At 36.6% G+C, this 25,831-nt stretch overlaps 2 protein-coding genes, 1 long non-coding RNA gene and 1 other non-coding gene across 6 annotated transcripts in view; all 4 read right to left on the bottom strand.

Annotated features, from left to right (window-relative positions):
* The window catches only part of LOC143724408 (uncharacterized), a 55,779-nt gene extending 50,451 nt beyond the window's left edge, over positions 1-5,328 (bottom strand). The window contains exon 1 of the long non-coding RNA XR_013197370.1: positions 5,211-5,328. This is a non-coding gene — a long non-coding RNA (uncharacterized LOC143724408). The remainder of the gene's footprint in view (positions 1-5,210) is intronic.
* A 6,001-nt stretch (positions 5,329-11,329) lies between these two features.
* On the bottom strand, positions 11,330-14,909 carry tomm20a (translocase of outer mitochondrial membrane 20). Its single transcript, XM_077217418.1, has 5 exons — positions 14,673-14,909; positions 14,210-14,256; positions 13,067-13,148; positions 12,842-12,984; positions 11,330-11,796 (listed from the first exon to the last, which is right to left on the bottom strand). The coding sequence occupies exons 1-5, from the start codon at positions 14,794-14,796 to the stop codon at positions 11,752-11,754; spliced, it is 441 nt and encodes a 146-aa protein (XP_077073533.1). The 5' UTR covers positions 14,797-14,909; the 3' UTR covers positions 11,330-11,751.
* Positions 11,866-11,997, bottom strand: LOC143724458 (small nucleolar RNA SNORA14). Its single transcript, XR_013197381.1, has one exon. It is a non-coding gene; the product is annotated as a small nucleolar RNA SNORA14 (small nucleolar RNA).
* A 4,857-nt stretch (positions 14,910-19,766) lies between the features above and the next one.
* arid4b (AT-rich interaction domain 4B) overlaps positions 19,767-25,831 on the bottom strand; it is a 124,570-nt gene continuing 118,505 nt past the window's right edge. For 2 of the 3 annotated variants that reach the window (XM_077217368.1, XM_077217366.1), the window contains 3 exons: positions 25,172-25,324; positions 24,938-25,084; positions 19,767-22,852 (listed from right to left, as the gene is read on the bottom strand). In XM_077217368.1, the coding sequence (XP_077073483.1) occupies positions 22,710-22,852; positions 24,938-25,084; positions 25,172-25,324 (443 nt within the window). In that variant the 3' untranslated portion in view covers positions 19,767-22,709. The remainder of the gene's footprint in view (positions 22,853-24,937; positions 25,085-25,171; positions 25,325-25,831) is intronic. The other variant, XM_077217367.1, reaches the window with a different exon arrangement.

The following is a 25,831-nucleotide window of genomic DNA, read 5'->3' as shown; positions in this document are numbered from 1 at the left end:
ATCAAAGATGGCGCCGCTGCTGTGAATAAGGTCTAGTGATTTGCTCTTCCTGTCTGGAGTGTTTTCTAAACGCCTCGTAATGGCCGCCAAAGTCGCTGCAGGCTTCAGTTCCCCTGATATATTATTTACATTTCCCGCCCTCGGAGAATCAGGGCATGAGGAAACAGGAGCTTAACTTGGACCCTCGGCTCCTCTGGGATAAAAATACAGTATGACTGTGACAAAGGGAAAACGGGGAGTCCCGCCTCGCCATTAATCCCTTCTGACACCCGAGGCCAGGGGTTTGTTACAACTCAATGCTGCACTACAGTACGCAAAACAACACGACCTGTCTCGGGATTTCAAAAGCCGATAAGACAGGAAGGCGGTTAGTAAAGAAAAAGAGAAAGGAGGGAGACAAAGACGAGTGTTTATTTAACATGTTGTTTACCTCTTCTGTTCCTGCTGAGTTCCTGCCAAGATGTGTGAGATAAAAAAATGACAAGCGTTGACAGAGAACAGCCCTCGAGTTTTATATAATCTCCTTCACTTTGAGGAGGAAGAAAAACATCTATGTCTTTAATGTTTTCGCTCAAGGCCTCGTCCCCGTGTGGAGAAGTCATTTAATCTGCCGCTGAACTTTGAGACTCGGATATGTAATGATCTGTCGGGGTGGATAAGCGTGGGGGGAGATGATTTTAGGAGACGATTTAAAGCAGTGAATGGCATTCCTGCAGAGCGGACCCAGGCGGGACACGTGTGTGTGTGTGTGTGTGTGTGTTTACCTCAGATTCTCTTTCAGCCAATCAGCATGTCATGAAGGTTTCTGAAACGCGACTCTGACCTTTAAAGCATGTGGCTCCTAGTTGACCTGAAACGAGCCGTGCTTTTTAAAGGATTAGTTCACTTCAGAATTAAAATGTCCTGATAATTTACTCTCCCCCTCGTCATCCAAGATGTTCGTGTCTTTCTTTCTTCAGTCGATAAGAAAATAAGGGTTATGAGGAAAACAAAACGTAGTGACGTAGGCGGAAGTATACCGACTCGCAGTGTTTACAAAGTGAATGTCAAACGCCATTTACAAAAAATAATAAAAATAAAAATAAGGTAAAACAACGATGTTGGAGGAGAAAATGAGAGAGTTTTTTACCCAACACTACCTTTTAGATCCGGAACAAGCGTGACCTTTCAATCGGATTGGGTAATGTGTGGCGCATCGCAGAGCTAGTGCAAGACGAGCATTTGTGGTTAAAAGTAGCCTATATAAATGTTTTATTTTTGTAATTTTTTTTTAGAAATGACAGATGGTTTGTCTAAGACTCTTATTCCTCAGCTGGGATCGTTGCTTGGTTTACAGGGTTTTTCAATGCTGTATTTTCAGATGGGTAAATCTATTTACAGAATCCTGAATATTTTCTCTACAAATCCAGTTATAACACAAGAGCAAAAAGCAGTGAAATTCAAAGGCATTCGATCCCGACAGTGAATTCCCGTGTCGGATCAGATGGCACAGCTGTTAGCACTCCGAGCACGTACACCTCTCTTTATTTTTAGGAAGTGCCAAGGATTTTTCCCCCTCCCCGCTCTGTATTTTTTGCCACGCATGACACAGGGCTTAAGACTGCTTTGGTAATTAAACCCCCTGCAACACGCCGCCATTATTATTAGCACGACTGTGACTCGGTTTACATTTCCTCAGCGCCTGCTGGCATGACAGAGCTCAGCTTTTCTCCTCGGTTGCACCATGATCCATTTCAGGCTGAATGCTCTCAAACACACACACACACACACACACACACACACACAGAGAGTTGGCAGCGAGGGTTGAAGGACAACACATAGCAATAAGTTTCTGATTATCTGTGGTTTGAAATGTGTGCATTGTGCAAATATAGCTTGTATGCACAGCACATGCATGCAAAAGTAAAATACATGCTTTACCCAATCACTCACATGCAGAGTTTAACCGTCACTCTTCAATTATTCAGTGCATGGTACTGCAATGCAAACACACAAAGGGTTTTTATAAATCTGAGTTGCTTCACTTGTAAAGTAATGACACCTCGAAGGTCATTTGGCAGACATCACCTGTAATCACGTCAGCCGACATGTTTTGTTGGTGAACTAGTGAACGGCATCAGGACTGGAGAGACTGGGAGGTTAACTGGGAGGCTGGAGCAACAGCGCCCCCTGTTGAAGCTATTTCACACTCACATTCATACAATCACCGGCTGTTTTTTTTTTTTGAAGTGTCAAAATAACAATGTTGCAGCTGAAACTGATTCAACTTAATTCGACATATTTCTCTGTCAGTCGCTTTGTAAACAAATGTGCTAGTGATATAGTATTGATTATTACCCATATATATATATATATATATATATATACAAACACACACACACACACTCACATATATAAAAATAAAGTATAATATATATATGTATAATTTCTAATTAATAATATATTTTATTGTTCATATATTTAATTAATTCTATATTTATGAATAGTTTGTAATTTATAAATATATTATAAATAATAATATTAAATACATATACACAACAATAAAAAAATATATAAATATTTCAAGTAAAGCATGCTTCATACTTACAAATTATCATCATTTAAAAATTATGCATGTACTGTATATTTGTACACTGATAAACACTGCATTACCTAAAAAAAAAAAAATATATATATATACATATATATAAACCTATTCAAAGAATAGGCTACCATATAAAATATTTACAGCATGAATATAAAACAAAAGTAACCACCAAAACGCCATGATAGTACTATGATAGTTTTTGGTAGGCCTATCTATTGTTAGAGGAGGAACAGGGTTGTTTATAAATTTGTTGCTCAGTTGTTTATTTACAGGGAAACAGGCCATCAGACCCTTCAGCTGCATTTTATTAAAGTAACACTATGTAGTTTTACAACCTTCATAATATATTACCAAGACCCTTGAGATGGTACATCGTCTTACAATAGGTTGAATGACACGTCTGCCATAGCCTGACAGTGTCTGTATCGCTTTTACTGGCACTATGTAACTTCGGGTTTCGGGTAGGAACCCGAGCACAAAAAGAACTACAAAATTCGACTGCTTTACGGCATACATAGTTTTTCTTCGTTTGTGATGTCTCTCATAAAATCATGCATCATACTCGACCTTGTCTGTGGCCATTTTTGATTGCAAAGCCGGTGCTGGATAAACAGCGAGCGTGCGACAGTCGGTGGCGGTAGTCTAACTTATTTACGACAGCGGTAATGGACAATTCCACTTCCAACCTGTAGGGCGACCGCAGAGGAAAAGTTACTTGGTGTTGCTTTAAGCTAAATCTGATGATCTCACATCACGTTTCAATGCCAGAATCAAGCTTTCTCCATTGGCCACAGTATCATTCACACACACACACACACACACACACACACACACACACACACACACACACACACACACACACACACACACACACAAACACCTCAAACTCCCATCTCATTGCACTGACTTATAAACTTCAATACATAATTCAAGCAAAAATAAACATTGTCAATTTACACACCAGGTCAGAAAGCCACAGAACACGACAAATACAGAAGGAGTTAGTAGATAGCTAAAAAAAAAACCTCTTACATCTATAAACTACATCTAAAATCTAATAATACTTGATTTATTTATTCATTTGCTATGACAGATGACAAGGAATCGAAAATATTTGGTCTTTGCATTTGGCCTCTATAAATAAAGTATTTTTTTGTAAGAAATCTACTTGTTCTTCCTGTTGAACTTTGACATAATTTACACACCCTTGTGTCAGGCAAATAAAAAACAAGATATTTTGTAAATTTGTAAAGTGTTCACATAATCAAAATCAGCAGCTTTCCTCTTAACACTCTTTTTCCCATCTTATAAAAGCAAGGGAGGAGCAGCTTTGCTATGAGTGCATGAGTTCATGGAAAATACACCGTCTGTCATTATATTTTTATTCAACGGTTCTTGGCTACGGTTACGTTTTCATATTGTATTTTCTCTCTTAGAGAAGTATTTTCCAGTTCCTGTCTCTTGGCAGCGCCGAGCTCCAGACTACACCTTCCAAACACAGTAAAAAAGAAAGAAAGAAAGAAAGAAAGAAACCAGCTGCAGACTTGGATAAAAATAATTAGGCCTGTATTTGTCTTCCAGCAGGGAAGCTTCCAAACGACCAAACCCTTTCCTCCGCTGTGGTCATTAAAGCGCTCTGGAGCTGGACTGTGTTCAACTGAGATCACTCAGGCTCGTGTATTCAGCCATAATAAAGTCTGGTACGCTTGATACTGGCTAAGAAATAAGCATGCAAATGAAAAGTGATCTGAAATAGGGTAGATCACATGTACGGTTCTCAATGTGATTAACGCTATTCTGTAATGAGTATAGCGCTCAATGACATCACATATTGTTACAGTAAACTTATAGTGCCAAAAGAGACCATCAACATTTCAAAGACAAACTCGCACATGAAAACTGCAGACAAAAACATGGCAAACATTATTTTTTTCAAATTTAATCAAATGATAACTGAGCTACGAGACTGTTAATCGGTGGAGTGTGCTTTTGTTGAAGCCAGCAGCCACATAATTTCAACTTATTTTTTTTTAAATAATCATGTTTAACAACAGATTCAGAATTCCTGTTGAAAAAAAAAAAACACATTACTCATAATTCTGCGAAGAAATATCCACCAATCAGAGAACGTGAAAAGCAAACCGCCAAAAGAGCTCCGCCCACTACCATGGAGCACTGCGAATGACATAATCGACTCCCTATACTCAAACTATTTAAATATTTTTTTTATGCACAATATGCATATTTTGCAATAGTTATATAAATTATATCATCTCTTTAATAAAGATATTTAATAAATAAATAATAAAATTCTCACGGCTATACAACGCAAATGACAGAATCAGGAGCAGAAAGGAATCAAGCATCATAAAGAAAGAATAAAGAAAATATTATACATTATTACAACCCAAAAAGGAAAAACAGTTAATTTAACTTCATGGAATTTTTACAAGATGGTGTAAAATTATGCAGAAATATGCAAAACCTTATTTCAGTCAACTCAATTTTACTAGGCTAATACCTGGAGTTTACATCCATTAGCCTACTCAAAACAAATTCGTTGTATACTTCTAGGTCTAGTTACTACAAGCTTTAAAACTATCAAAGATCTGATGCCACTAACCTGTTAGACTTCGGCAAATCCACCATTATATCCTCTATACGCGCTTATTGTGTCATCCGGGTAAACAGGACTTTGTTGCTTGATATTACATCTGCTGATCAAATCCTAGCATGTGCAGATTAGTAGGCTACTATTTGCGCAACTATTTCCGCATTTTACACACTGCGCTCGCGCCTTTCAGGTAACCGCGTTCACGGACCGTGTTTATGCGTTCCACTGCTGCTTTTACATTGTTTTTTTTTCTAAGTTAGCACGAGCTATAGACGCACGAGTTCGTCTTTTGCGCTGGGTTTTAAAAACGCGTCACTCACGCTAAAAAATTAGTAGGCCTAATAATAAGAATCGTATAGAATAACGAAACTTTTTAATGTAGCGATGTTAAACACCGTCAGCACCGATTTCTTGATATGGCAAAGTACAATTTCAAAATAGTTTTGACGTTTACGCTTTTTACATTCTAATAATACATAACTTATGATGACTAAAATGTGATAGAAAAAAAAAGACTTTTGTGGTTTTAAAAAGCACGCTCTGTGTTCGGTAAATATGTAGACTGTCCAGTTACAAATATCACTTGTGGATTATGCTTGCATTACATCACTCAAGGGCAGCATTCAGGACAGAGCCAATGAGTCGTTCGATTACACAGACAAACCTCATTCTTTGTATGCCAATTATGCAAGCGAACAACCACAGTGATAATACAGATTTAAGTTTAAGAAAGAATGCATCATATCCATTCCCTTGACTCGGCCTCAACGTCTTCCTGCATGTTTGGAGATTCCAGTCGTTCCCACAAGCACTTATCTCCTTGCTTTGTTCCCTGTATTGCTGTAGTCCAGCTCAGAGTGTTTAAGGTAGGACAGGCAATTTTCGGAGAGGCTAGCATTAGCGAGTTAGCTTTGAAAGCATAAGATCCCACCCTCCCTCAGAGCGTCTCCAAAGCCACACCTCTTTCAAAATACATGAACGCGTACAGCAGGAGAGACTGCGTTAAACTAACTCATGTCTCAAAGCACACAATATCACAATAATAATGAACATAAACAACTTAAACAGCTCTGACCTGTACCACCTGACTGCTGCAGATTCATTTCGACTTTGATAGCGTTTCGCCATTGAAGCGCATAAATTCTAGTCAACGCTCTGTGTATAACTTCACGGGTTTCCATCTCTTCTTTATTGGATTGTTGATTCCATGAAGAACCTTTAAAGGTGCAGTGTGTGATTTTTAGCGAAATCTAGCGGTTCGGCTGCGAGTTGCCCACTGCTCACCCCTCCCTTTCGAAGAAGCTACGGTGTCTGAAACTGGACAAACATATCGTCGTCTGAGACAGCAGAGAATAGCCAGAGTAAGCCAAGAGTGTGTAACATTGTCACTGTTTCTGTACCACAGTCCATTATAAACCACATCATGGATAAAGTTTACAAAGCCATAGTCAGGTGAGGATAAGGGTCTTAATATATAATATAATAATAGTAATCGGTTGATTGTCTCACAAACGTAACCAGGACATTTCCCCCCCACATAGCAAACCCATAATACAGCGAGGGAGAAGAACCACATGAAACTATGCAACTATATATCTTTTCTAACAGGGTAGTAAAAGTTTAGCTGGCTAATATGAGTTTGTTAAAGCGTAAAGCCTTGTTTAAACTCGACGCGTTCGCATGAGCCCAAAGGTGCGCACGGCAAAAATGGCATGATTGTAACAGCGCACGCGCATCTGCGTCCCCTATACATTTACTACACACAATAGGCTTTTTTCCTCTGATTTTGAAAACTCTTCGTGATCGACTTAAAATGCTTCCAAGATCGACTTGTCGACGACGGGTTGGTGATTCCTGTAACGTTACTGTTTTACGGTCAATGGCAAGAGTGCTAATCAGCTGTCTCACGAACGTAACCAGAACATTTATCCCCACATAGCAAAGCCATAACACAGCTAAGCTACATGAAACAATCCAACTACATATTTTACACCACTGACAAGGGAAACGTCACTACTCACGGCGTTTATGGCTAGCTTCTAGCTTTCTGCTGCTTCTCTTTCAAGGTAGTGACGAAACGCGCTCTGTAGCGCTGTGTGTTCGCTGTCAGCTACGGTAGAAACATGACGTCACAACATGTCGACCTTCATAGAAGGGGCGCCCGCGGTTATGTAGATATAAACGTCTCATTCTAAGGTAATAAAAACATTACGGTTTATTAAGTAAGTTCTTTATACACCACTGAAAACATAGTTATGGATGTCATATTGCATTTCTGTTAATAGATACTCAAAATCTTTACACATTGCACCTTTAACATTCATGGAATCTTTCCATTGCACAAAAGCTTCTTTATAGTGGAAAAAGATTCTTTAGATTATTCTTTTTTAAGAGTGTAGGTCCAAATTCAAAATCTTAATAAAGGCTGTAATAGTATATTATTAATACTGGACCATACATTTTTTTTCAGTCATGTGTTTCAGGTTATGGCAATTAATGTACTTGCATATTTACATAAGAAATTAATATTTATCATGTTCAAACCTCCCAACAACCTTGACGTGTTCATCTGCGAAACATTTGAGGCTTATAGAGTAAAATTACATGTTAGTGTGGTGATGACATTAACAATGATTTTACGTTTGACATTGAATGCGTGTGATAAATGCTCTCTGAATAGTGTCTTCTTCCAGCAGAGCTGAAGCCACTGGCAGTCTCCATTTATAAACACGACGACCACGTTATTCCTGGAAAATCTGAGCGGAGTTGGACGGAAAGGGCAGAAGCTGGATTTATTTCCCTTCTGCTGTTTCTTCCAGCGAACAGTTCAGTGATCCACGAGTGCCAGATTCCAGGTTATAATGACGGGTTCAAACCCAAAACACATAGATCAGCTCACTGGCAGAGAGAAAACTCAAACTCCAGCCCATCATAACTTCCACCGGCGCTCCGCTCCTCATCACAGACTCGGTGTCAGATTTATGTTCAGTATTTCAGCAGGGAATTGTCATGTCCAACCATCTGTGCTTTTACACTAAACCACACAAGACGTTTCATCCTGTTTAAGATAATAGTTTACAGCGAGAGACAATGCAGATTATTCTACCGCATCTCTATTGTATCATTTTTAAAGCAACTGCATGCATTTCAAAACTAAAATCTCAGTTTTCATCTTTGCAATTATGCGTTTACACATTTACCTTTTAATTGCTATAATGCATTTTTTTTCACATCACTTTTAATCCAAACTGGTGAAACTCCTGGTAAAACAACAGTCAAATAGTGAATCAAGAAAATTAGTTGCTTATATTACTTCGGTTAATTCGCCTCAAACTTAAATAGGAGTGTAGTGCATTGCATTGTGGGATAATAAATGCAGTTTGGTGTTTTATTGAACAGATAAACTGCCGTATGAAGCTCTCTAACAGAGTTCACTGTAAAGCATTTGTGAACTGTCAGTCACGCAGAACTGAAGCGCAACCAAAATGTTCTTCCGCAAAATGCATGCAGTTTCGTTTTTTTAACCGCTAGAGGGCCAAAAGTTACATAGTGTACCTTTAACACATTGGTCAACACCTATTTTGTTTGTCACGGTATACTATAATATTACTCTTACAATGTCTGCATTATAACCTACATTATGTGCATAGTTTAACATTTTTATGTATGGATACATTATCCAAAATGTGTGGTATGCAGTGTGTGCTCCACACTCCGCACAAACACTTGTCTATGCAGAATTCTGTAAACACGGCGGCGTCTCAAGAAATATCTGCGTACACACGAAACCACTGAAACCAACTCAAAACGATGTAGTATACATGCCAGACCAGTATGAGGCGCTGTAATTCTGCCACAGAGAGATACACTAAAAACAGAGAAGACTTAGAGCATGCGCATAACCTTGCACAATGCAATAATATTAGGCACGGTAGCTTCTTTTGTCTTTTTTACCAAGATTTTTATTGAACAATATGAACAACCATAAATGGCCTGGTACAAAATAGGGATGAGTCACGATATTCGATTAGTTAGCGGACGCATAAAGTTTGCAACAAAGAACCGCAAAAGTAATCATTATGAATGTGTCAATTATAGAAAGGACACATTTTAATTGTTTATTAATAAAGTAGTGTTTTCTGTGTCAGTCTCAGCTGCAAAGATGTTGACTTGCCACTTTCTCAGCATTGTGAACGTGCCTAGAGAGAAATAAGATGGTAATGAAATTACGGGCCCGTGACGTTACAGTTTTGTTGCCAGTAAGTCATGAAATTATTCGCAAGTTATTAGGAATATTTCATTTATGAGACGAGCTCAGTTCACGAACAATGCAAGTTATATCGCGCCGGCGCCTCCATGTCCTGATTACATTGTTTGCTTCTTATTTATTAAATCCAGGCAATTGGTTGATAAAACATTGATTCAAATTTAAGATACATTAAATACAAAACGAAATTCACTTTGAAGAAAGGCTTCATACAAAACAAAACTTAATGTGGTCAGAATTATGTCTCCCGATACTGCGCATCTTATGATTAGACCTACTCATAACTCTTCATATAATCAATAGGGGTGGGAATCTTTGGTCACCTCACGATCCGATCCCGATTCTGGGAGTCACGATCCGATTCCAGAACGATTCTTTATCTACCTTTCTCCCCGTTATTAATTCATTAGTTTACATAAGTAATTAAGTACTTTTTAAAAAATAATTACAAATTAATTTTTTTTTATTAAAACAGTTGTATGTTAAGAATTTTAAACTAATATAAAAAATAATAAAGAGGAGCATAGAAAAATATAACAAACAAAAAGTGCTTTCAGTAGCCTATAGATTATCTGAACGTTTTCCATTCAAGAACTGTGAGTGATTTTTCTTCATCTTTACTGTTGTTTTTTACTATGACATCATAGACTGCGGGAGATCTATTAAGCTGCATTCATGCACGCATCTCTTTTGAAATAAAAGTAGTAATGCGGTGAGTCCTGTCCGTTTAATCCCTTAAGACATAACTGGCTGTGTTTACGTAAATTTTGCACAAGTACATTAAACCACTACACGGAGTCGCACAGCCGCATGCGCGAGCAGTCTCACAAACAAAGCGCGCGTCAGCATTTGAAATTGAAAGCAGCCTTCTGTTAGTGAGGTTCATATTTTAAATATATAAGTCCACTGCATTCCAAACCACATAAATGATGACTTCGTAGAGCATTTTTAAGGAAAATACCGACGGGCGAGACAGCACACTTCAAGTGTAACATCAAAGAAAGCGGTATCCTGTGCAATGAAGCCTGTGAATGTCCTTGTAATACGCTTCAACCTTTCCGAACTTTATGAAAGATTATTTTACGGAAGGTTCGAGTGGTGTATGTGTGTGAGGAATTGGAAGCAAGCAGAATATGGGTGTTTCTAAAGCAAACTCAACGTCATCGCACATCTGGTTAAAAACTAAGCTCAGAATCGATTCTGGAATTCTCAGAATCGATCCAGAATCGTTGGAGAGAGAATCGCGATGCATCGATGGATCCATTTTTTCTCCCACCCCTAATAATCAACATAGATGCAATTAAAAAATAACATTATTTAAACATAAATATGAAACTGAATACGTTTTCTTTAATGGCTAAGGCCCAGCCAACGGTACAGAGGAATTTAATGTCAGAGTGGAATTTGAACGAACGCTATTTTACCGGTGAGCATGTGGGGGTGGGGGCGTTTTTCAAATAATAATAAAAATCAAATAATTCCCAGCGATCGTCGAATATTATTTTTGCTTGAAAAGCCCATTCCTACAAAATGTCTTAATCAGACAAAAGACAAGCATTAGAGCATAAGAAAGAAAAAATAAATAAAGTAAAATAGAGAAAAAACATTTTTTAGTTTTGGAAGACAAAATTGATTATCATTTAAATGTTAATTTTGAACAAAACAGTTACAGTATACCAGGATAGATGCTTTTAACATTAAAAACCCTCTTCACTGAGGTTTAGTTTATGAGAACGTGTGCGTCTGCACTGCCTCCTAGAGGAAGAGAACTGCAATCTTGAAATAATCAGCAGCATTGCAGTGAAATGTGCATCAGAAAAACAAGAATACATGCAGAAATAACGTGATCGAAAAGACATTCTTGATTAAATTATTTAATGAATAGAAAGAAAAGTCTATTATTTAAAGTTCAGTGCATACAAAAACAAGATTCATAAACAAAAACATCTGATTAATATTGCAAATAGATCCATCCTTGATATGCGATCAACCACTAAACGTGAGAAATATCCAGAAATGACACATTAAAAGGAACCGAGTGCTTATGAACTGATGACCTTTTTAATTTGCTTGTCATTGAAATAGTATATTCTTAATTTGATGCTTTCAATTGCATTTAAATATGTGATTACGTTAGATCATGTTTAGAATTGAAAACAAATCCATTTTATAAGAACAATGTCAATGCAAACACCAGGAACAGAAAGTGGTCGGGATAGATGTGCAACCAAACACAGGAATAAACATGATAAATAAAAGATCAGAAGGTCCATTGGTCACGTTTCACTCGACATCATCTTCTTCGAGACTCTGAGAACTCACTATCCGCTGTGAACGGGAGAACACGAGGTCAGCTCTAGAACAGCATGCGTCGCATAATGTCAATGACAGATATTTCAATGTTCAAGATGTGAAATAGCTAAAAGTCACTGCAAAGACATCTAACTTTGGTTAGTTCTTGATTTTCTCTTGCATTCTTTCTTGTCCCAGAAGCGACACACGGCTCGTGGGGGGTTTTAAAGAATGCACAGGTGTAGGGTTGGGTCTCGTTTCAATATTAACCGTTCCGATTCTGATCATTGATTTCTAATTTTTATTCCAATATGGTAAAAAACAACAACAACGAAGATATCATTCAGATTTAGTCTTATTGCAAAACATTTAATTTTAGTTGAATATCATGAACAAAAATCAACAGGTGCAACAACACTTACATGAGGAACGCTTGCCTGTGGTTTAAAAACACCAAGCCTAACTAATATAAATATTAAAGACAAGTAAACACTCAGTAATTAAAAAAGAACATAAAAAATTAGCAATCGCAACATAGATACAGCCGAACAAATATGCCATTAAAGTAAACATTGTTTTAAGATGTCCAGGTATGCAGGTAAAGAAACTGCAAATGTAAAATAACTCTGCAGTTTATAAATAAAATACACATTACACATATAGTTACAAAAGTTATTCAGTCAAGAACGAGTGAATTTTCTCTTTGTCTTTTGTCATTTGATTAGTGTTATTATAGAGACGGCAGCAGGAATATTAGGCTGCTGTCCCTTTAAGAGTTGTCCGATACTGTTACACACGCCTGCATCTCTGAAAACAGTGTGTGTGGTCTCGCGCTTGAATGGTTTAAAATCACATTTTCTGTAAGCGATTTTTCGATGTGTGCGCACCACATAAAATAGCACACGAGTCATCTAGCGGTTGAATGGTTTAAAGTCATATTGAAACGCTCACAAAGGAATCGAAATTTTAGTTAATTTTTTAACAAGTATCCGATTCCTGACCTCAAGTATTCGATTCCAGAGTTGGAATTGATTTTCGATTCCCGACCCCACACAGGTGTGCAGTGAGGTGTGGCGCTCACCTGACTGATGGAGGGGAGTTTGGTGAGCAGCATCTGGAAGACCGGCGCTGGTAGCGTTTGCTGAAGCACCTGCAGGAGCTGCTGTGGTTGGCCACACACTGCGATCGCATTGGTCAGGTGATCCACACCCTTCTCGTAGTCTCCTGAGGACAACATGTGGGCGTTTAGCACTTAAGTGTGTGTGTGTGTGTGTGAACCCAGATGATAGTGACATGGACGCCTCACCCTGAGCCAGAAGCTCCTCACCCAGCTGGATCTCATCCAGGAAGAACTTCTGCACGGCTCCGGCATCTTTAAGATCTGGCAGCTGAAGATAGAAAGACCGACATCAAACCTTCACCTTCATAAAGCGCTTTCAAATTAGTATAAGGGGTCATCAAAAAAATTTATTGAAAAAATAAAATAAGACCCAACTAAAAACAAAATAAGATTAAATCAATAAAAAAATAAAAGAAATAAAGGGAAAAATAAAATGATATAACTGAATAGTTCATTTGATTACAATGATTAATGAGTGATAGAAATTTAAATATTAGGGGCTCCATGGAACAATGTATAGAAATAAATAAATAAATAATACAATAAGACCAAACTAAAAATGTAATATATGAATATACAAATAAATGATACAAAAATATTAAAATAAATAGAAAAAGTATTGAAATAAATGAAAATGTAAGATCTAACCAAATAGTTACCTTGACTAAAATAAACTATTTGAATAAAAATAAATGAGAAATGCATGGAAAAAAGTAGAAAAAAATAAAATAAGACCTAACTAAAAAATGTATGTGATAACAAAAAGGAGTAAAATTAATTAGAATAAATTAATAAAAAATATGGGTCCATGGAAAAATTTAGAGCTTTTTAAAAAAAAAATAAGACCTAACTAAAAATTAAATACTAAAAATATATTAAAATAAATGAAAGAATATTATTAAATGAAATTAATAAAATGATCTAAACTAAATTGATTAAAACCAACAACGATTAACATACATTAAATGTTTTCAACAAAAATAAGTTATTTAAACAAGACCTAACTTAATTGGATTACAATAAAGATGGTTAAAATAAAAAACTATAATAATAAAAATGATTAGAATAATAAATCAAATGCATACATAACGGTTTCGTTGTCATTGAAATAAAAACAATATTATAACAGAAAACGTATATTTAAAAAAAATATTTTACACATTTATAATATTTTGTCTTTGGGGTGTTTATACACAAAATATGTAGTCGTCTTTAAATTTAGAATGGGGTTCCTCGCACAAGGACGATAAAACGATGGAAAATTGCTTTAAAGAAACAAAAGGATTCACCCTCAAAAACATCTAAATGTGATCAGATGTTTGACCTAACCTGAGCAAGTCCAGATTTATCTTGAGCAGCTCTTTGCGTCTTCCTCCCTAAAAAAGAAGAAAACAGCACATGAAACAACAAACTTTTATATATAATTAAGATGTACATAACGAATAAAAATCTTGAATCAAACACACAAAACCCATGTCACCAGACTAAGCTGATTTTGATTCAGTTCAGCCAATACGATTCTTCTTCTTCTATACTACCATTGCACAGGTGACGCGTTCATACGAGTCGTTCAAAGGAACCGATTCAATGAATCAATATTATGTGCATCACATCCTGGGTCAAAATAAGACTATTATCTGAAACTGACGGAACATGACTATGTATTATAAAGACACGGTACTGTAATCTAAACACCAGCTCACTGCATGAAAAGTAAAACGAACCAGTCTTACGTAAACAGCGTTCTGGTATTTTGTTAACTAACGTTAGTCTGGTCGATCTCGTGACTCACGTTCACGGAGTCTGGTTTTGAAGTTCGGATCGCTGCGTCGTTTTCTGTCGAAATAGATACAGTACCCGATGAGGATCGCGCCACACACGCCCGCGGCGATTGCGCTTGGTTTGCCGCCGATCATCGCGGCGCGTTACCGGAGATCTGCTGCTGCACGTGCTCGTGCTCACGGACTCAGAGAGCGGCGGAAGGACCCCTCTGAATGACGACAGCACTGTGAAGGTGTTCGCTGCAGCCGCCTGAAAGAATAAAAACAGCGTTATTTGCCCTTTCTGGCTTTAATGAATATTCTGAAAAGAATGGAGAGAAAAAAACGTTTAATTAATTTAATTTTTCTATAATTTTCAACTAATATCACATTCATGAATGCAAGTGTACTAATAAAAAAAAGTACAGACAGATATTTTTATTCCCACTTTTTTACAGTTTATTGTATAATGTTTAATAATTGTTTTTGAACGAAAGTCCATGTATAATATTTAAATAATAATAATAATATTAGTAAAACATATACCAGTGACTTATGATTATATATTTAATAAAAACATATTTATTTACTCTCTAAATTACTCTTTTGACTAAAAAAGACTAAAGTTGCTGACAGCATTCAGTCAGTAACCTTTTAAATTTTACTACTAGCGCCAATAATAGCATTCCTACATTGTTTAATTCTTCTTATTAGCGTAATAATGTCTTCATAAGACTCTCAACTGACTAATATATATATATATATATATAATATATACACATTTACATATATACAGGTGCTGGTCATATAACTAGAATATCATCAAAAAGTTGATTTATTTCAGTAATTCCATTCAAAAAGTGAAATTTGGAAATTATATTCATTCATTACACACAGACTGATATATTTCATGTGTTCATTGTTTTTAATTTTGATGATTATAATTGACAACTAATGAAAACCCCAAAATCAGTATCTCCGAAAATTAGAATATTGTGAAAAGGTTCAATATTGAAGACACCTGGTGCCACACTCTAATCAGCTGATTAACTCAAAACACCTGCAAAGGCCTTTAAATGGTCTCTCAGTCTCGTTCTGTAGGCTACACAATCATGGGGAAGACTGCTGACTTGTCAGTTGTCCAAAAGACGACCATTGACGTCTTGAACACGGAGGGCAAGAGACAAAAGATCATTGCTAAAGAGGCTGGCTGTTCACAGAGCTCTGTGTCCAAGCACATTAATAGAGAGGCGAAGGGAAGAAAAAGTTGTGGTAGATAAAAAAGGGTACAACTAATAGGGATAACCTATTAACCTAGGATTCTGAAGCAAAACCCAACAGGACTTGGCACCTGCACACAGTGCCAAAGCTACCAGTACCTGCAAACTCGCCTGACCTTAACCCCTATATAACATCTATGGGGTATTGTGAAGAGGAAGATGCGATACGCCAGACCCAACAATGCAGAAGAGCTGAAGGCCACTATCAGAGCAACCTGGGCTCGAATAACACCTGAGCAATGCCACAGACTGATCGACTCCATGCCACGCCGCATTGCTGCAGTAATTCAGGCAAAAGGAGCCACAACTAAGTATTGAGTGCTGTACATGCTCATACTTTTCATGTTCATACTTTTCAGTTGGCCAACATTTCTAAAAATCCTTTTTTGGTATTGGTCTTAAGTCATATTCTAATTTTCGGAGATACTGAATTTGGGATTTTCATTAGTTGTCAGTTTTAATCACAATTAAATGAAATAAACATTTGAAATATATCAGTCTGTGTGTAATGAATGAATATAATATCCAAATTTCACTTTTTTAATGGAAATACTGAAATAAATCAACTTTTTGATGAGATTGTAATTATATGACCAGCACCTGTAGGGGAGACCAGGGATGGTTGCAACATGTCATTTTTCTCCAACCAGAAATAAGCTAGAGTAATGACACTCACACTGCACATGCACAATTGGATGCCCCCCCCATACCCCCCCCCCCCCAAAAGTTTGTTTTTGTTAAACTGTTTTCACTGTTTTTGTGTTTCAGCTCAAACTTATATGGTTTAAATGAGTGATATGTTAACTTTAAGCTAGTGTGATTAGCATGTATCAAGGTAAATTGTTCAGCTAGCACATGAGGTTTTATCATGGCTGACAGGAACGGGGATAGTTGCAACAGCCCTTACAATGCATAAATATAAACACAGGCCACATAGCAGTATTTTTAACATTTTTTATAAGTTTTTACTTAAATATGATATAGTTCATCAAGTTGGAGCAAGGACAGGCGGTTTATGTTTATGTGTGTGTGCACGCGTGCAGATGTCTGTGACGATGCGTAACATTTAAAATGAAAAATGATAATATAAAATATAGTTTAAAAATTTTTTTTTACATGACAATAGGCTAAATAAAAGTTGATTGACTCACAAATTGTTCCATTCTACCTGTCACTAAAAGCCTCCTGTATTTTATATAAATTTGAATAATTGACATCTGCACATGAGGCCTACTCATCTAGACAAATCTATAATTGTCATCTAATCAAATCGGATGAATAAATAACACTGTAATATTATTATAACTTACATTTTTGATAATAATCATTTAGCTAAAACTGACATATATTGTATTTGTAACATGTTGCAACCATCCCCAAACAATGTTTCAACTGTCCCCGGGCCCTTGGTCAGTTGCAACATCTGACTCCTCCTTACATTCAAATGCAAATTGTGAAAAATGTAGATTCTGTGATTATCTTTCAATGGTTTAGACTATTAACATACAGATGTAAGTTTATTGATGAACAATTGGTTTGTCTAATCCAAACCGTCTCTGAGTAACAGAGCCAAATGCAAAAAGTGTTGCAACTGTCCCTGGTCTCCCCTATATAGGTCTGTGTGTGTGTGTGTGTGTGTGTGTGTGTGTGTGTGTGTGTGTGTGTGTGTGTGTGTGTGTGTGTGTGTGTGTGTGTGTGTGTGTGTGTGTAAAAATACATATATACCCATATAAATTAATAATTGGTCAGGTTCTGCTATTCTTCAGAAGATATTTGACATCTCCACAAATAAGCTAAATCAGTGCCGGTCCAAGACTTCTGACCAGATCCGAGCCGACACTATGTTGCTGTCTGGGGGGAGTTGAAACGGTACCATAAAAAAAATTAAATTACAAACAATAGGACAAATACAACAGAAAAAAGATACAAATAAAATATAAATTTAGCCTACTAATAATTCAGAGTTTGAATTAAGTAGTCAAATGTAAACATCCGTCTTCACCATATGAATTAAATATACATGGATTCTTATTAAAGTTACTAAAGTTATTTAGTGAAGAGCAGTGAGTAATTCACTTGTATTCTTTTGTTGTTTGATTAACATTAAAAGACAGAGAGCATCAGATTTATTAGGTTGCTGTCACTTTAAGAACAAATTCACAGATATTCTGACAAGCATTCGATTACTTTCCCAACTGTTTATGTTCACTTAAGAAATAACCAACTTTGTTTAGTCACCCTGTGGTGAAAATCCAGCTTTTAATGTTGTTTATATGTCTATGTTGTGTTTTTAATATGCTTTAAGACAAACCATGTGTAAATTCATATGTCGGCATTTTGAAAATCAAGTATTTTCTCCTTAAAACTGCAGTGAACCAAAGACAGTCTCAAAAACACGGTTTGAAATCGCGGGTGTTTCTGACGTCACAAACTACCTTGCAACCAATCAGATCAACGTGTAATCGAGTGGATCTCTGAGTGAGTGAGTGAGTGGAGGCGGGGTTCATTTGCATATTCATAGAACCACGTATACTAAATGAGGCAAGGGTGTCGAGTTACATTCAAGTATATTTTAAGGCATATACTTAAAAAGAAAGCCGCTTCTGGAACAGCTTCTGCTTGTTTTTGAGCACATCAGGCAGGGGACTGAATATTATGACAGTCATGTCACATGATTTGACTGATTTGGATGTTACAGGAAGGGCAACGCTTTAAAGAGAAGGAACTGAATGCGGCATGGTTTTATAATCGTTGGAAGCCAAAATAAAAACTAAAACTAAAATTCGAATAATCGTATCCATTGTCAATTAATCATCTGAGCGCAAGGGGGCCCCCTGGTGGTTCGGGGACGCATCTTGTGTATTTTGCATATATGATGGACGGGGCAAAATACAATGTAATGTAGGCTACACAAGAGTGTGTGGGCGTGACATCACCGTCACACACACTGAGTGGCAGAAACACACGAAACGCATCTAAAACGGGAAAGAGCTTTAAAATTGACGGTACAACTAGATTTGACTAGAAATCTGAGGTATATTTTTACAGACGGCTGAAAGCTATTATTTAGTGTCAATATGCTGAATTTAGGGGTAAAATCATACACTATATTGTATTGACAACTCATTTTAATATTTACCATCGCATATTCTGCATAATTGGATGTTTTTAAATAACACTGACAAAAAACTATACAAGTTTTAAAGCTGGATGATATGTTGATATATTACATTGATATAAGTGATCACATGGATTTAGACCTATATTGTATTTATATAAAGCGTTCACAGAAAGATTTGCTTTATGTATTTTTCCGGTGTTTAAATCAGGCACATGTAAATGTCAGGAAACAGGATTCCTGTCTGCATGTTAATATCCATGGATCACTGGATCTTTGGTAAGTTGTAAGGAACACTATATCGAGTCCAACCTTTAGTTTAAACTGATAATCGTTTGTTTTACTCACGTTTTCGCAGTTTCTCCTAATAGATCCAGTCACACAGCAGCTCTTCTGCCACTCAGTCCGGCGGGAAAGTGACGTCAATGCCTTCCCGCTATAATATATATAATAATAATAGCTTGTTTCAACCCCAGAATAAAAGAAAAAAGAAAATTGTGACTTTTTGAGCTATAAACTCACAATTCGGACTATTGCTCGCAAATCTGAGTTTATAACTCACAATCACTGTACTGTACTTTTTTTTTTATCAGAAATGTGATAAAAAGTCGCATTTACCTTTTTATTTTGCGGCGGAGACAAGCTTCCATTAAAAACACACCAGATCAAATCTATAATAGTGTTGCATCATCAATCATCTCTGATATACAGTGAAGTGGACATTAGAGTCACAAACTATGGCATTTATTTCAAAGGCTTTTCTGCTTACATTTGTACAATAAATTACACACTGTCCATCTTCTGATGAGCTTAATAAATATGATAGAACTTTCCGTTAAGCTTTGTCACTTTCTCTCTCTCTCGTTCACAAACGGTCTCTGAACATTTTTGTAAAGATCCATAAAACTTTACACTTCATGTACAGATTGGAAAATACCACATTATAAAAAAAAGCCTAGTACAAGCACAGTTTAACGGAAATACACAGACGAGAAGGAAACGTAAAAGTGAGAAACTGAATCAAAACAAACTACCGAAGTGAAAGAACGAAACGCAAAAGAACGAGTAAGAAAATGGACATGCTTTACCTTCCAAATGCACACAGACGCTACAGTTAAAACAGTAAAACTGTACAGAAACGTACATGGTATTAACAGTGCAAGATATTAATTAGCTTGACTCAAAACACACTTCTCAATATACAAATGTATAACAAAGGCATACAATTACATACAAGTGCCAAACGGTACAGTCCTTCAGGTTATGATACATCAGGGAGTCTATACAAAGGAAAGATGTCTTCAGCATTGTACATACATACATACATACATACATACATACACACACACGACTTCTCGTTATAAATGCACGTTTTCACCATCGTAACCCTTCGCCTGATCAGATCAGATGAAGGATGCAGGATGAAAGTAAAGAGAGCGATAAATGAAGGGAAGTGATGATGTTCCTTAGTACTTCTAAAGGAATAATTCGCCTAAAAACGAACGTCCACTCATTGCAAACCATGCCGTTATTTTTCCCTGTGGCCGTTGTTGAAGAATATTCAGTCGAGCATCCGTTTGTGACAAATGTGCTTCTGAAATCGCATAGATTTGACTGAAATTAGTGTCAACTGTTGTTGGATGAAAAAGAAACGTCTGGCTTTGTGTTGCACGGAAAAATAACATCAAATGCATTTGGAACAACTTTCATTTTTGGCTAAACTAACACAGATCACGCTAGTGAACGCAACCAAACAAGCGTTTTCCGTTTCCCACAGTGCTTTATAACTCGACATCCTACATGTATGGCATTGCAAATAAAAGCAGGTGGGAAATGGAGAAAAGGAAGACACAAACACACAAAGGCTACGCACAGAACAGATCGGCATCTGTCATTGCACATGATTCCAGATGAATCTGCCATTGCACTTCTGAATACTGCCACATTAACCATTAAAACCCCACCCACAGGGTCTGGGTAGATTTCAGTAGTAAAATACATTTAGAATCCTGGCTGCCAGAAAAAGTCTTCAATTCTCAAATTGTCAACAATCATAATACATTTCACCTCCAGAGATACTGAACGCGAATTCTCCATGGCGAGCGCGCGGCCCGATAGCCCTTTGCCCGCCTCGCTCGACTCTCTGTCACGGGAACGACACACTGAACGGAGGAGGAGATCGAGCGGGGAACGCGGAGGATCAACATAGCTTTAATCAGCATTTCTGACATCATTAAAAAAAAACACTGGACAAATTGGAGATTTAACATTCATAAGGTGTCATCTGAACAGACACGCAAAACGAGTCACATTTCACCCTAAAACTATATATATATATTTATATATGAACAGTTTATACTATAACAATACTTTTTTTCAATTGGGAAATTGATATGTGATGATACTTTTCATAAAAACGCTACTAAAAATAGGTTTCATGATGCAAGATTTCTTTTTTATTGTGAAATGTTTCATTGTTATACATAAAACATCTCACAATGGATTTTTTCTTTTTACCAATTGTTAAATTAATTCATATATAATTATTTATTAAATATACAATTCTCATTGTCATCAATTGTCATTACTGTAACACATTTTTAAATTATATATCTAATTGAAAAACTACTAAAAATAGGTTTCAAAATGTTATATATATAGGACAGCAAAACTAAACTATTTAGCTAGATTTAGTTTTTATTACTTATATACAGTATAAAATTCTCATTACATACTGTAATACTGTATGCTTATTATATATTTAATACATAATTATATATAAAACACTAAAAATATTGCATAATGAAACCTTTTTATAGGGCCATTAAGATTTTTGTCATTGTGAAATTATTAATAGAGAATTATTAAATAAATAATTCTTACTATTCTCAATGATGATTCTCATTAATGTAATATAGTTAATTACATATTTGACGCATTTTAAAAAATCACTTACCTAATGAAAGGACTATTAAGAATTTTCTTTCACCGAATTTATAATTAATTGTCTATGTAAATGGTGAGTCTCAGTACTGTAATACAGTTATTATATATATATATATATATATACACACATTTTCCCCCCATTTGATTTTAGGGTGAAATATGACCTGGACTGGTTTGACACTCTTGCCATGTTATGATTAAAAATAAACGAGACATTCTCTTTAATGTGAGTGAGTGAGTATCTCACAGCTGACCTCTTCTGGAGGCGTTACGAAACACACATCGACCCAGCGCTGAGCGTTTCCCAGCATTCCTCACGCGTGCTTTAAGGCACTGAGCGTCACCAGCGTAACGGCTGTCAGTGACTCTCCTCGTCTCCCGTCTCAAACGCCTCCGGTGATTTACTATGGGTGAAACTGGAATTCATATTCAGATTCAGGATAAAATATTCATGGACATAGTGGGGATGGTTTGTAAAACAAACAGAAATAGTCTTATTGTCAAACTCGACCCAACTTTCAGGAAAAAGTGCACTTGAGTGCAATTAGCTTGCCAAGGAAACAGTTGTCGATATAAAATAGTGCTTGTTGCTGTATCTGGTGGCTTTTGTTTCATCATACTTGTGCCCCGTTTGTCAGTGTGTGTCCATCCACTAGTGCAGGGGTCAGAGGTCGAGCCGGGTGCTGGTTAAGTGCTCTGTGCTGCTCGACACCGTCTCATTCCTGTCACCTGCACTCCACAGACACCCCAGAGGTTTGAGACGCGCCGGAGACCGTCGGCTCGGCTAGCGTTAGCATGACAGCTGCCGTCAGAGAGCTGGAGGACGGTGAGGATGAGGACGAGGATGAAGAGGCTACCGCTGCGCCTGCTGGGACACAACAGTTCATGGGTTAGTTCATGACACATGACGGAATCACATGACTCTTTAAACTAGTAAACTAGCCTCAAAACTGCTAACTTTGGACTGGCAAAAAAGGGGGATTCCAAGAAACGGGGTTCGTACAGATTCTGCCAAATGAAATTCCAGGACTTTCAAGGACTACTTTTTTTTATTTTTTTTAAAGGACTACAATCAGAAATCTCATTTAATCAAAGAATATCTTTCTTTAAAAAAATAAAAAAATAAATAACGACTTTATTTCAACTCTTCATTTCCTTCTCTGTGGGCCTCGAGTGAGTTCACTAGTGTAAAACCGCAGAGCTTCTGTTGTTGTACGTCACACGCATCACACACATGACCAGCGTCGGCCAATAGTGAGCCTGCGTGTGACGTACAACACAGAAGCGCTGCGCTGTTACACTAGTGAACTCACTCGAGGCCCACAGAGAAGGAAATCAATAGTTGATATAAAGTCGTTATTTTTGTTTGTTTTTGCGCACTTGATTTTCTTGTCGCTTGATAAACTTAAGATTGAGCCACTGCAGTCACTTGGACTATTTTAACAATGTCTTTAACCCTTTCGCACGTACGATCAGTCTTGGCTGGTCCCTGGAGCGTACGATCACACCGGTGTGATTAGAACGGTCAGTGCGTCACGTGATCAACTGCTAAATTCAAACGTGCTTTCGCGCGTTTGCTGGCGCTGAGCCAGAGACGGACGCACTCAGTGCTGTCATATATCACAACTACTGAGTGTTTTCAACCACATAATGTTTATTTGAGGTTTCAGACGTTTAAATACACACAAGTACTAGCAAAACAATGATTTTGACTTTGTAAAATACACACTTGATGTCTATGGAAGCGGCAATAATAATCCTTTACATTATAATAAGACGACACGTTTTATTCATATCAGATACACATTGTTTAAGTAGCTTTGCATTTGACCCTATTCTTCTCCTAGTTCACCGGGCACCTACTTTCATGCATTTCGTGAGAAGTGGAGGAAGTGTTGTAAATCCAACAGATCCGATTCTCTGAACTGTGAAACAAACTAACATGGCGCCGCCCATTGCGCATACAGCTCGACTAACGCGATCGTTATAAAGGTGTTTAAACAACAAAACACTGCCACTTGCACATATTTGACAATCGGAATATCAGTGTTTCATGCTATAAGTAAAACATTTGTGAATATTTTTAATAAAAAAGGAAAAATTACATAAAAGCAGATCATCATTCATTCAGCGCGGTGTTGTGGTTGCGCTGTGTCACGTGACAAGCAATGACGCGTCACCATGGAAACATTAAAATGACAAGTTCTAAATAACGGTCGCCTTGAAAAACTCACGCTGGTGGTCAGTTAGAGTATTTTAAACGTACGTGTGAAAGGGTTAATAACTTTTCGGGGAACAAGTTTCAATCCCTTAGAAGCCTATGGAGGAGTGATCCAGCTCTCAGATTTAATCAACAATATCTTAATTCGTGTCCCGAAGATGAACGAAGGTCTTACGGGGTTGAACAACATGAGGGAGAGTAAATACTGACAGAATTTACATTTTTGTGTGAACTATCCCTTTAATTACTAAAACATTATTTTTGCGATTACTCTTGTTTTTGTAATTCATTATAATGATCTCAAATAAAAACTAGAATCACAATTTTTTTAAACAAAAATAAAAAATAAAAAAAATAACAAAAGCTCATAGTAACATTACTAAAACCTAAACTATTTAAAATATTTTCAGCAGTCAAATTAAAGATCAAATAAAATTATTTATTACAATAATTATAAAATTTTATGAAAAACTAGAAATATTATTTTATTATATATTATATTACATGTATATTATAAAAAAGTTCATGTTCTGAAATTACTAAAACTAACACTGAAAAAAACCCAACTTATAACTAAATAAAAATAACTAAAGCACATAACAAAATTACTAAATATATTTATGAATTAATTATGATATAAAATAAACAGCTAAGCAAAAATATGAATAAATACTATAAAAGTATATAAATAATACTAGAATAACTCTGGTTCCCACAAACTGGAGCACTTACTCTCCCTCTCCTTCTTCTTCATGCGCTTGCGTCTCCTGTCGATGGAGGCCACCTCAGATTTGAGCGAGAGGTAGTGATTCCTGATGTCCTGCAGTTTTTCCTGAAGGAAAGCGATGCGCTCTAGACTGCTCATCTTCTCCAGGTCCGCTGGATCAACAGGAACGAAAGGGAACTGACGTCAGACACTCGGTTCTCATCAAACGGGTTAAGACTATCAGGAATCCTGGCACTTACACATCTGGAAGGTCCACCTGGTCCTGGCGTGATGTTCCCGGCTGTGGGAATGATCCGGCTCTCCGTGTTTCTGGTACCGGTGGCCTGAGGGGGGGGTCCGGCTCGAGCTCTTGCTCTCGCTGATACACTGGTCCTCGCTGTCACTGCTGTGGGCTGCACACACACACACACACACACACACACACACACATACACACACTCAGCGTTACTGGACGGGCCTCGCATGCATTCATCAGTTCATACCTGAAAAAATTGAAATATGAAAAAAGTTTTGATTTAAAATAATCAAGTCTGTGTGAAAGTAGAGACCCAAACTAGATTTTGTGCTAATAATTTAGTTATTACAATGAATAAAAAAATAATAATAATTTTTATGTTTTTATGTTTTAAATAAAGTTAATAGTTTTAAAATAAAAACCGTAAAAATTAAACAAAACTTTAAAATAAATTATATTTTATTTTATTTGTTGTTAAATTATTGAAATACTAAGTTAAAACCTTAACCGGACCTTCTACCAGTGCAAATAAATAAATTGAATGATTTCATTAAATTAAAGAATCTTTACATAAAAAGTCAATTTAAATTAAACTAAAAACAAGATAAAGTTTTTTATTTGTAGTAAAATTATTGGAATATTAATTTTAATGTGTAAATATTTA

The sequence above is a fragment of the Siphateles boraxobius genome, unplaced genomic scaffold, assembly GCF_051911475.1.
Source record: "Siphateles boraxobius isolate OS27281-9 unplaced genomic scaffold, OSU_SipBor_1 73, whole genome shotgun sequence".
NCBI classification, from domain to species: Eukaryota; Metazoa; Chordata; class Actinopteri; order Cypriniformes; family Leuciscidae; genus Siphateles; species Siphateles boraxobius.
The sequence above is the reverse complement of the archived record's forward strand: the minus strand, read 5'-3'. Positions and strand labels throughout refer to the sequence as shown.

What these genes read in the sequence shown, in the direction of transcription:
- tomm20a (XM_077217418.1), bottom strand. Translation starts at nt 14,796, where the DNA reads ATGATCGGCGGCAAACCAAGCGCAATCGCCGCGGGCGTGTGTGGCGCG. An exon ending in CAAAACCAGACTCCGTGAAC is followed by an intron (nt 14,257 to 14,672) that starts GTGAGTCACGAG and finishes CTTCTTTTTTAG; the next exon opens with GGAGGAAGACGCAAAGAGCT. An exon ending in ATAAATCTGGACTTGCTCAG is followed by an intron (nt 13,149 to 14,209) that starts GTTAGGTCAAAC and finishes TTCTATCTTCAG; the next exon opens with CTGCCAGATCTTAAAGATGC.